A 12,495-nucleotide genomic window follows, 5' to 3' on the forward strand; every position below is an offset into this window, starting at 1 on the left:
TTGTCAGCTGTAAGTTTTAAAATTTATTGTCCTTTCTCATCCAGATGGCTAACAGACACATGAAAAAAATGTTCCACATCACTCATCATCAGGGAAATACAAATCAAAACCAGTGAGATACCACCTCACACCTGTCAGAATGGCTAACATTAACAACTCGGGCAACAACAGATGTTGACGAATCACTAAATTTTTTTAAGGTATTTGTTTTTTTGTTAATGTTTATTTTTGAGAGAGAGAGAAACAGAGCACGAGTGGGGGAGGGGCAGAAACAGAGGGAGACACAAAATCCAAAGCAGGCTCCAGGCTCTGAGCTGTCAGCACAGAGCCCCATGTGCGGCTCGAACTCACAAGCCGTGAGATCATGACCTGAGCCGAAGTTGGACTCTTAATCAACTGAGCAACCCAGGTGCCCCATGAATTGCTAAATTCTATTCTTGAAATCATTATTATAATATATCTTAACTAACTTAGATTCAAAGAAAGAAAGAAAGAAAAATTTCTAAATAAAATGTAACCACATTGATCTCTATATCAAGAAATAATAATAATAACAATAGTTCTAGGAATAATTTTTTAAAGAGTATCTCCTCTGAAAGACTTTACATACACAAATCTATAAATGACTAAATGATGTAAATATTTTGGAGTTTCATGAACTTGAGAGTAAATTTTAAAAATCTTATCACAGCTCCCTGCTGCTGTATTTCCAGACTGGAGGAGGGAGGACATAGGGTGAAGAAGGAAATAAAAAGTATTCAAAGTGCAGCCTCTCAAAAAAAGAAAAAAAGAAAAAGAAATTTGTCATTTCTTTTCTCATTTTAAGTAAATTTTCACTTTTGTATCTCATTTTTTATTCATAATTTTGTGTTATTTTCCACAAATGTGCCAACCAAATTGTGTAAGTTTTAGGCTCAAAAAAGCATAGATTGGCCTTCTCTATGAAGCCTTTAACAAGAATGAAGTAGATGGATTTATATGTATTGACAGCAAAGGTTGTCCGCTCTACATTGTTAGATTAAAAAAAAAAAAAATCCAACAGCTGAACTACAGTCTCAAATGCTCCCAGTCTTGTTTAAGAAAAACAAAACCAGGGGGCGCTGTTTGGCTCAGTCGGTTAAGCGTTCAACTCTTGATTTCAGCTCAGGTCATGATCTCGCGGTTTGTGTGTTCGAGCCCCAGATCCGGCTCTACGCTGACAATGTGGAGTCTGCTTGGGATTATGTCTCCCTCTTTCTCTGCCCATCCTCCGCTTGCACCATACCTCTGTGTGTGTGTGTGTGTGTGTGTGTGTGTGTGTGTGTGTGTGTGTGTGTATCTATAGCGGGATAGATCTATCAATAGATTGAGATATAGGCATATAAAAATAAATCTTGGAGTGCTTGGGTGGCTCAGTTAAGTGTCCGACTTCGGCTCAGGTCACAACCTCACAGTTTGTTTGAGCTCTGTGTCAGGCTCTCTGCTGACAGCTTCTGACAGCTCAGAGCCTGGGGCCTATTTCAGATTCTGTGTTTCCCTCTCTCTCTGCCCCTTCCCTGTGCACACTCTCTCTAAATAAATAAATACAATAAATAAATAAACATTTTTTAAAACTCTCAAAGGTGCACACTTAATTTTTTTATCATTGTCATTATCACTGTTAAAGTAAATTTTGTCATACTCTAGATCAAGTATTCTCTTAAAATGTGACTCCTCATAGCTACACAGGATTCACCAAAATGATGTGCCACAAAGATCTCCCATTTCTGAACTGGGGAAAACTGAAGCTTCCTTCCCAATCCTTTCTGCACCAGCCCTGGGACAGCTTGAATGGGCAGGCTGAAGGTGCGTGATGGGGAGGGACCTTTGCAGGCTCAGAGAGGGCCGTGGGCCTGAGAGAGCACACAGTCGGGGCTGTGCGGCCAGTGATCAGGAGTGGGCACAGTGAAGAGGGGCACAGTAGGATACCCCACCCTGGACAGGATGGAGCAGGATCCGTGTGGTCGGAAGGCAGGTAACCAACACTATGCCTTTTGCACTCTGCACCTGGCCCCTGAAGCCTCAAAGATAGTCTCCTGCCCACTTTGGAAAGAGCTTCCGGACTGAGGTTGGACATTCCAGTCTCACTCCACCCAGTGGTCTCAGACAGTTCTCAAGTGCAGGGGACTAAAGGTCTGCCTGGAGACCCCTTCAGAAGAAGCTGAAGCTACCCATGTCTTTCAGAGGGATTTGCCACTCCCCACCTATCTGGTCCTTTACCACTAAGGAAAGGGCTAAGGACTGGGGTTCATCCACAGATGGTAAGAGACACGGCTGTGCCTGGATCTATTTCCTGTCTCCTTCCACGTGCCCTTATCTGCCATACCCCACAGTCTTCGGACATGGCCAGACAGTAACAGTGGCAAAGGAGACCTGACAGGTAAGACTCCCCCAGGAGTCCTTGCCCCAGTCCACCTTCTCTCTCATCCTAAGGAAAGAGGATGAGGAAAGGCTGGGACTGAGGGTGACCTAGGAGCTCTGGACCCTCTCCAGGACAGCATCCTGAGAAGTTCCACGGTCTACCACCCAGTAACCCAGAGGGAAAGGACTTTGCTGCTTAGGAAACAATGGGGGTGGAAGACAGAGTATTTGGAAGCCAGGAAGGAGAGTCAGCATCAGGAAACAATAGATGCTGGCGAGGACGTGGAGAAATGGGAAGCCTCTTGCACTGTTGGTGAGAATGCAAACTGGTGCAGCCGCTCTGGAAAACAGTGTGGAGATTCCTCAAAAACTTAAAAATAGAACTACCCTACGACCCAGGAATAGCACTACTAGGAATTTACCCAAGGGATACAGGAGTGCTGATGCATAGGGGCACTTGTACCCCAATGTTTATAGCAGTACTTTCAACCATAGCCAAATTATGGAAAGAGCCTAAATGTCCATCAACTGACGAATGGATAAAGATGTGGTTTATATGTACAATGGAACACTACTTGACAATGAGAAAGAATGAAATCATGCCATTTGCAGCAACATGGATGCAACTGGAAGGTATTATGCTAAGTGAAGTAAGTCAGCCAGAGAAAGACAAATATCATGTGTTTTCACTCATATGTGGATCTTGAGAAACTTAACAGAAGACCATGGGGGAAGGGAAGGGGAAAAAATAGTTACAAACAGAGAGGGAGGGAGGCAAACCATAAGAGCCTCTTAAATACAGAGAACAAACTGAGGGTTGAAGGGGGTTAGGGGAGAGGAGAAAATGGGCAATGGGTATTGAGGAGAAGGGCACTTGTTGGATGAGTACTGGGTGTTGTATGTAAGTGATAAACCATGGGAATCTACCCCAAAAACCAAGAGCACACTTTACACTCTGTACATTAGCCAATTTTACAATAAATTATATTAAAAAAAAGAAGAAGCAGGCCAGCCTTAGACATGACTGCCAGCCCCCCCGGCCCCCCACACACACACCAGCCATAGTACCTGGAATTTCACCAATAGACATTCAGTCCTTTGCATATAATCTCCAAAGATCCTGTCAAGATTCATGATACAAATCCTATTACACTCAGATCACCAGGTCAGATTACAAAAAGCCAAGGAATTGCCAACAGTAACAGCACAAATAGTCAAGGATGCAGACTTTGCAAACAAAGAGATCTGGAATCAGGCCTTGGCTCAGCCGTTTTCTGACAGTGAGAATCTCGGGCAGGTCACTTCACCTCATTGAGCCCCAGTCTCTTTATCCACAAAATGGAAATAATAATAGTACATACCCACCCGGGCTGTTTGAGAGAGAGAAAAATAATTCATGTAAATGTTGAGGCTCACATCTAGCAGATACTAAGAGCTCAGTAAGTATTAACTACTCTGATATTATTAATAGGCTGGAATATAACACAACGTATCAAAAGCTTCCTAAGAGTGCATTTCTAATCCTGGGAAATAGACAAGAGAGCTAACAAATTCGTGTACAAAGATGTCCATGGCAATGTGAGCTATAAAGGCAAAACCTAGCAATCTAACCTTCTACCAGCGAGAGCAGGCCGGCTGGATAGGTACCACATACACCAAAATACCACACAGCTGCTAAGAGAGGGGCCGTGGCCTCCCAACCACTGGCAGGGAGAGATGCCATGAGGTGTTGGGTGAAAAAGAGCAAATGGCAGAGTAGTGTATGTATAATCTGATGCTATTTGGTGAAAAAATATTTAGAGGTACATATACACATTCGTACATGTATATACTTGCGTATGCACAGAAAAATGTCTACAAGGCTACAACACACCTTAACACTAGTTACCCCTGGAGACGGGGGAAGAAGGTAAGTCATTGTTTTACTTTAGACACCCCTATAAGGCTTGAATTTTTCATTTTAAGTGAAGGACATGTACCACTTCCTAATTAGAGAGAGAGAAGTGCTCTTTCTTGAACATTCCAAATAAGCTCTTCTGTGAGGGCCTTTGTGCCTGCTGCTCCCTCTGCCAGGTCACCATCCTTCCAAATGACAGCAGGCTTCAAGCTCTGTGAAAATGTCCCCTCCTCTGTGAAGCCTTCCCTGATCCCCCTATGTAAATAGCTATGCCCTCTCTACCTCCCACGCCACCCCCTACCGTCGCCTTGGTTTTCTGGGTTCTCTGCTGCACTTGCTCACCCTGTGACCTACCATTTATTTTGCTAGCTAGTTAATCGTCTGTCTCACCCCACTACAATGTCAGTTCCATGAGGGCACAGGTTTTCGTTTCTGTTGTTATTCACTGCTGCCTGCCCAGGGCCTGGCACATGGAAAACACTCAATGAATAACCGTCTGGGCCCTGATGGGACCAGGTCACAGTCAAAGGTTGGGCTTTGAGTCATCTGCTTCGGTCAGACTCAGAGGCTGAAAGGGATGGGATCTTTTGAGCGACCCTGGTTCCAGGCATCCACCCTTTCAATGCACTCGCACAAGCGCATAGCGGCATCTGCACAAGGATTTTCCGTGCAGAGCTGCTCAAAGTTAAAAACTGGAACCAACCTACATGTCTATCAAGAGAAGGCTGGCTTAAGAGTCTGTGATACATGCAAATTATGGGGCACTATGCAACTGTTACCAAAAAAAAAAAAAAAAAAAAGATAAGTTAACAAAAGAATAAGCTGGATCTAAATTACTGATACAGAAACATATCCATGCCATGTAGTTAAATTTTTAAAAAGCAAATGGCAGGACATAGCTATAATTTTACATCACTGGTCTAAAAATAAAAAGGATGTGAGCATGTAGACAAATTTAACACTGAAGAAGAAAAAAAAAAAAAGAGGAAGGCTAAACCAATCTACCAATTCGAGCGGTGACTAGGGCTGCTACTATTGGGTAATGTGTGGCTGCTGCCTCTTTTTTTTTTTTTTTTTTTTTTTTTTTAACCAGCTAGGATTGCTACTTTTAAAAGGTTTTTTAAAAAAAGTTTTTTGAAAAGTAATCTCTACACCCAACGTGGGGCTCGAACTCACAACCCCAAGATCACGAGTCGCATGCTCTAAGCCAGCCAGGTGCCCCTAAGGCACTTTTTTAAAAGAGGGGGAAAGCACATTTGCAACCTGGAGGAGAGACTGTCCAGCTGCTCGCAGCTCTCCACTCCGCCACCGCAGGACCCAGCCCTGCCGGCACTGCCCCCCTATTCCCAAGTCCCTGGCGCCCTGGAGCTGGGGAAGGGGACGGTGCTGCCACACCTTAACACAACTATGATTTGGGTTTTCACTGGGCCCCTGGTAGGGTCTTAGGAAACCCGGAGAGCCTCCAAATTACCTTATGTTTGCACATCAAAGCTAGAAGGGGCCTGAGTGGTCACTTCATCTAGTGGTGACAGCACAGTGAGGGGCGTCCAGGGTCAGAAGGGGGAAAGGTGCAGGAGGAAGGGAGAAGAACAAAGATGACCCAAACCCTACTCACATATTGTACGAAACACCCTCCCAGAGCACAGGAGGACATTTTAACAGTGGCTTCTGACAATGCTGCTTCTCCTACATCCCAGGGCAGCCCACCAACTGGGCGGGGGGGGGGGGGTCCCTGCACCCTCCTCCATGCATACACTCAAGGAGCTTCCCCCAGACACAGTGGCCCTGAAGCCGGAGTCCTGAGTGGTACCTTCACTTCCACCATGCCTCTCCAGGTCCCGGGGAGAACCAGGTTGGCCCCTTAGGCTCATAGGCCCTCCCCTTCCAGCCCATCCTGATTGATCCCAGACCCACCCACCCCCAACCCCAGCTCATACCCCAGACCCTGCCTGAGCGTGGCCCACCTTCTCCACCGATGCATTGGATTGCAGCAGAACCTTCTTCTGGAACTCCCCTCCTCTCCTTTGAGCATCTCTGAGAACTGACTGTCTGCCATAGGGTATTCTAAACAGCTTAGGGCTTTCAGCACTGAGAGGTTTCTGGAAAGCAAAATGGGCCTCCCAAGTCATCATGCGGGCGGCGGGGGCGGCGGGGGGGAGACCAGAGGCAGATGCTGAAAGAACGAGCACCCCAGCCCCCCGTCAGTAAACACACCGACCTGTGAAAGGGACAGCCAGGTGTCTAATGGATCCTGCAATAAAGACACGCCCATGCTGGGGAGTCTCCATTTTGAGTAACCAGGAGCTTCCTCTGTCGGGGCAGAGACTTCAGTCTGCCTTTGGGGAAACCCTCTCCTGGTCCTGGAAGAGATACCCTGGCCAAAGGGGAGGACTGGGGAGCGCATACTCATGGTTCTGGAAAGTGTGCGTGCGGTGGCGCGACCCTGACACTCCAGAGGTGGTCCGAGCGTCCCTGTAGGAACGCACGGTGCGTGCATCTTACGGCAGAGCGGGCCACGTGGGATCTAGGTCTGCACTGCTTACGCCGGACAGGCATCGCGTGGAGCCTGTCTCGAAGGTGGAGCTTCTCTCTCAAGCCTCAGTTCCCAGGAACAGGAATCGGACTTCAATCGCTGAAGTATTCTGACCCCAGACCCACACGAGAGATACCGTATCCACTGCTGAGAGTCAGAGGCCAAACCACCCTGCTCTATCTCCTTACTCCCCCAAAATGAGAGCATCGGTCAAGCCTGGGAGGGTGAAGCTCTGCTCTCTCCTGGAGCAGAGAGGAGGGCTCAGAGAAGAGAAGTAGTCTGCCTCTGCTGAGGCCTCAGGCCTCTGGAGCTTGGTCTCCAGGGAGATGAGGCTTGGGCAGGGAGGCTGGCGGGCCCCAGTGGCTCATCTCTGCAGGACACACACGCTGTAGGACCGAGAAAGTAGCCCAGGATCGAGCCTGTGACTCTAGGTTCCCTGGATTGTCTTCCCTCCAGGTCCTGCCCCCAAGCTTGTAGACGCTGGGGTCCAGTATTGGTCATGCTCTGGGAAGGGACCGTGCCCAGGCTGGAGGCAGCAGAGGGCGATGGATGAAGTGAACCTAACCAGGGAGGTGGCCCGCCTGGCTGCAGCGCTCAGAAGGAGCCGAGGGACCTAAAGGGGCTCTGGAAAAAGTGCCTCCGTATAAGAAAACACACACACAGCGAAGCCACCTGGTTCGGCTCCCGCTCCTACCTGCAGGGGCACGGGCCTCTCTGGCTCCCTGTCTCTGGGGCGTTTCATCACTGGGGGAGCTGACATCACGTTCCGCTGTAGGTGAGCTTTGGCCGCAGTCTTGGCCCTGGGGTCCGGGGGCTGTGTGGGGGCTTTGTGTGCCCACTTCTTGGGCTCCGCATAGGTCCTGCTGGACCTGAAACCCTCTGCCGGGGAGTTGTCCACTTCTTGGATCTGTGCCAGGGAGATAACTGCCCTCAGGGCACTGCAGTGTCCCAGAGGGAAATGCAGGGCTTCCTGGGCCTAATGCTAACACTGCAGGGCCCTCCAGGCACCCCAGGGCTTGCTCCCTAGAAACCGAGTACCCTTAGGGGCATCAAACCAGAGCTTATAACCCTGTCCCTGGTCCAACCGCGAACGCCGAGTACCCACAGGCAGGAGACTGCTCCCGTGAGGGACTCAGTCTCCCTATCTGTAAAATGGACAGTGGATTCCAAACATTTTGGAGGGTTTTTTTAATCTTAAGGGAAGCTCCGAAGTGTAAAATAGATAAAAAGCTGAACTGCTTTAGGAGCCACTGCAGTAGCCTCAGAGAATTTCTCCATGGCATGTTTGGAAAATTCTTGGATGAGGTGACCCCAAAGTCCCCTTGTAGCTTTGATCTACAAAGATAGGGTAATTCTGAGATGGTGTGGGTTTCCTAAGTCCCTACCATGAGCCTGGTGAGCCCAGAGTGGTAATGCGTAATAGTGATGGGTAAGATGTGAGCCGCCTTCAAGAAGAGAGTCATCTACTAGACAGAACAGGACCAGCAGTCCACAGGCTCTGCAGTCAGACTACCTGGGTCCAGACCTATCCCTTCTTGGCTGCGCAACCTCAGGCAAGATGCTTAACCTCTCTGTGCCTCACTTTCCTTGTCTGTCAAATGAGGATAATTATAGAAACTAGCACCCACTTACCCAGCTCCCAACCTCCTGCAAAAGAAGTCATCCCATCCCTTCTCCTTCCTGGGGGTCCTTCCTACCCCCCGGGCCCTACAGCTGACTCTGGCCCACCGCTGAGAGAGAGTGGGGGGTGCCCCCTGTTGACCATACCTTCTTGGGCAGCAAAGGCAAGGGGCTCTTAGAGGCGTTGAAATTGAGGATGGGCTTGAACAGGTTGGCGTTCCAGAGGAGGACGTCCCCGTTGTAGGAGGAGGTCCCGAGGAACTGGTTCTGGTACTTGGCCATGCTCAGGACATCTTCCTTGTGGAAGTTCTGCCAGTGGTGGCACCGAAGCATCGGCTTGGTCTCGTGGAGCCTGCACACAGGGCCAGAGGCGGGAGGGCAGAGCGCTCGGCCTTAGTGCCGCCCCGGGTCGGGGGATCACCGAGGCCTTTAGATTCTGGGAGGCGACTCAGAAGAGGACACTCAGGTGGAAGCTCTGCCCCGTTGACCTCATTCACTAAGCACCCACCATGTATCTACTACAAAGGCCCTGTCCTAGGGGCTTGACATCAACTAATCTTACAGATTCGCCCCATTCAGACAGCTGAATAAGGATTAAAGCAGGGAAGCCATGGCCCTGGAAAGGCCCTCTGAAGAGGAAGAGGACTTGCACATTCTGTTCCCTCTGCCTGGAATGTTCCTCCCACCCCAAGTCCCTTGCTGCTTCATTGAGAAGATCCCACTCCACCCACAACAGCTTCAGATGAGCGTTTCTTGACTGCCCCTGAGACTAAATCCGATTTCCCTTCCCTTCCCATAGAAACCTATACTTTTGGGGTGCCTGGGTGGCTCAGTTGGTTAAGCGTCCGACTTCAGCTCAGCTCACGATCTCGCGGTTTGTGAGTTCAAGCCCCACATCAGGCTCTGTGCTGTCAGCAAGGAGCCCGCTTCAGAACCTCTGTTCCCCTCTCTCTGCCCCTCCCCTACTCACTCTGCCTTTCTCTCTCTCAAAAATAAATATTAAAAAAAACCAAACCGGTACTTCTTCCTGCCCACAGCACTCAACAGACTTTACCATTATAAATGAAGTTATTTGGTTAGCATCTGCCTCCCTTTAGGAAGATGGGGACACATTCTTGCTTATACCCACCCCCAGCATGTAGCACAAAGCCTAGGACATGTTATACTCAAGGAACGGTGGACAAACGGATGGATGAGCAAATGAAGCAAGGGACATTACCCATCATGAATTTCTTGCTTGACTTCCAAAGCGAGTGAAGCTAGGAATAGGGGAACCCACCCAAAGCAGAGAGAACCGTCAGCCGCCCTTAGCTCCCCACACACACCCTTGCCACTCACGTGAAACAAGTGATTCTCTTACTCCATCCTGTCACGTAGAACACCTTGTTCATGTGGACAATCCCGCTAACCTGTTGACGATAAAAGAAAACAGAGCCCTAAGGTGCCTCAGAGAAAATGGCCCTGGGCCCCAAATGTCTTCTTAATCATACCGAGCAAGAAGTCAACCCTCTCCACGATGATAAGAGTTCTCTAGTGATACCACCGTACGTTTTTCAGAGCGCTCTCACATCACATGATTTCACTTGATAGACTCGGAGGAGATAGACAGGGTAGGGATCCATGGCCATTCAACAGGGGGATAACTGAGAAGGTCAAATAACTGATAGGATCCGCACCAGTACTCAGATCCCTGGCTACTTGGCCAAATGCTCCTTCTGAGTTGGTTCAAGGACTTTCGTAAGAGTTAGTAGTGGGCTCAAGTCCCAAAGTGAGACTGCTGGCAGACTGTCTTTATAACCCTGTCCCTTTGACCCGGCGTTTCCCAGACAGGAGTGAGCATGGGGCTCACCGGGCCCCACTGTTGGAAATGCCATCCAAAGCTCTTATACCTGGGGTGAGGAGTGCCAACAAATTAAAAGAACAAGGGTAGCCAGCCCTCGTAGAATCCTTATTAAGGACAGGCACTGTTCCCTACCTTCACCTTACAGGCAAGAACACAAAGGCTCAGGGAGGCAAGAAGCCAGGCAGTCTATATGCACAGCCTTAAAAAGAGGCATAAAAAGATAGCGCGCCCCCAGGGTCATGAGAGGTGCGCTTTGCTTCTCACAAGGCACCCCCCCCCGGGCACCGCTGACACACCACACCGACCTCCAGCTGGTCCGGGTTGGGGAAGGTCATCAGGCATTCGCCAACGGCATAGTTCCACATCTTTATGGTGCCGTCGCACAAACCCGTAAGCAGGCGCCGCTCTGATTCATCCAGGCACATGGTGGTCAGCTCCACGTGCTGGTCCCCAGTCACACAGAACTCCATCATCCTCCTGCCCGTCGTGATCTCCCACACTGTCACCAAGCTGCTCAGGCAGCTGCTCACCACCTGTGGGGGAGCACACGGCTGGGGCTCCTGGAGAACAGAGTGTCCCCACTCTCAAGGGTGGCCTCCCCCTGTCATGGCTGGGGCCAGCCCAGCCCCCCACTTCCCCGCTATGCACTGAGAAGACAGGCATTCAAGGCGTTCCTGCTGCTGGATAAGCCCCTCTTGAAAACAGGCCTTCCTCTGCTCTGGAACACAGGCCAGTGCAAACTGGCACAACTCTTTTAGAAGGAACCACATTGGTGAAATCCCCTTTAACTCAGAATCTATCCAGAGAAAATAACCTCTAAGTCAGAAAAGATGTTTACTGAAGCATCATTAATGGTGGGGGGAGAAAACAACAGGAAACACACTAACTGCTCCCTAAGAAAGGAAATACTGAGAACAAAGGATAGTCACTCCACTTCAATGCAACAGTAGCAGGTGAGCCTGTTTCAGACCAACCCTCCTGCTGAGAACAATCTAGAAAAACTGGGGATTTTTTATTTTAACTGTTGGAAGGCATCAAAGGGCCCTAAGGTGTGCGGGATGGTGGTGCCGGGAACCAGCCTGAGAGAGAAGTGCAGAGAGGTGAACGATGGCCTCGTGCAGCCAAAGGCTATCTCTGCAGCAGATACAGCCTGTCCTGCTCAGAGCCCAGGCCAGAAAAGGGGTCCCAGTGGAAGTGGGAAGAGGGCCTGGGAGCCCTTTCTGTCCCCACCCCTCAAAAACCATATGCCCAGTTGCTCTGCTCCACCCAGAGATCTCTACTCGGGATGAGGGTGCTAGACTTCCCTGGACTTCCCTTCCCTGGACTGGCTTTCTTGGATAATGACACCCAGGAACAGCACCCCCCTGGGGAACCTCGCAGAGCGGCCCACACCTAGTGTTCCACCTCATACTCCGCGTACAGAGGCGGCGCGTCCAGAGCTGACCTGCGGCAGTGGCCAGGGGCTTGCAGGCTGGGGGGAATGAGGTGATCCACTGACCAAGTGGTAGAGCCCCTGCCCCCCTCAGGCCGCCGACCCCTCTTCGGGGTTGCTTCTCACACCCAAGCAGCTGTCCCACACCACCATCCATGCTATGAATTCCACCCCACCCCACCGCTGTGCTGACCGCTCTCCGGGCACGGCAGGAGGTCTGGGTCCTGCCCTGCATCACCCGGCACTCCTGCCAGCCCGAGAGATGGCCGGCCCCAGCCCGCTCACCTGCTTAAAAATCTTACTGTAGAGGATGGCACACAGGGGTGTGCTGTAAGTCGAGGTCTTCTGCCCTGCTTTCCCAGGCCCCTTGGTCTCCAAGTACCCTTTTAGGATCCCAATCTGCAGGTGAGGAGAGGGGCAGGCAACTGGGCACTGGGTTCTGCCCTCAGTGACTGGCCCCAGGGGAACACTTCCAATTAATTGCAACATTAAGACATCCTAACTGTGCACAGGCCTGAGCCCAGCAAGGCCTCCTGATTCCTCAGCATGCCTGCCGATACCTCTCACCCCCTACTCTGTGGGAGTCCCAACGTCCCTCATAACTTCTAGGAAGCAAAAAGCGTCACTCTGGTGTCTCCTCCTCCGGGGAGCCTTCCCTGACTATGTCCTGCCTCAGGCTAGGCTAAGGACCCTTTCTCTATGCTCCAAGAAGCACCAGGCATAAATCTCCATCACCACGCGGAGCATTTTCTGCGGACATTCTCTGCTCTTCTACATCATAGGTTCCTTGA

The 12,495-nt window shown here is 50.1% G+C and overlaps 1 protein-coding gene across 7 annotated transcripts in view; it reads right to left on the reverse strand.

The window, feature by feature from the left end:
• EFCAB8 (EF-hand calcium binding domain 8) overlaps nucleotides 1-12,495 on the reverse strand; it is a 68,984-nt gene that overhangs the window by 18,018 nt on the left and 38,471 nt on the right. For 6 of the 7 annotated variants that reach the window (XM_042980626.1, XM_042980625.1, XM_042980628.1 and 3 more), the window contains 6 exons: nucleotides 11,990-12,103; nucleotides 10,578-10,805; nucleotides 9,768-9,838; nucleotides 8,577-8,781; nucleotides 7,504-7,716; nucleotides 6,241-6,375 (listed from right to left, as the gene is read on the reverse strand). In XM_042980626.1, coding sequence (XP_042836560.1) covers nucleotides 6,241-6,375; nucleotides 7,504-7,716; nucleotides 8,577-8,781; nucleotides 9,768-9,838; nucleotides 10,578-10,805; nucleotides 11,990-12,103 — 966 coding nt within the window. The remainder of the gene's footprint in view (nucleotides 1-6,240; nucleotides 6,376-7,503; nucleotides 7,717-8,576; nucleotides 8,782-9,767; nucleotides 9,839-10,577; nucleotides 10,806-11,989; nucleotides 12,104-12,495) is intronic. The other variant, XM_042980627.1, reaches the window with a different exon arrangement.

This window comes from Panthera tigris, chromosome A3 (assembly GCF_018350195.1).
Source record: "Panthera tigris isolate Pti1 chromosome A3, P.tigris_Pti1_mat1.1, whole genome shotgun sequence".
Taxonomy (NCBI): domain Eukaryota; kingdom Metazoa; phylum Chordata; class Mammalia; order Carnivora; family Felidae; genus Panthera; species Panthera tigris.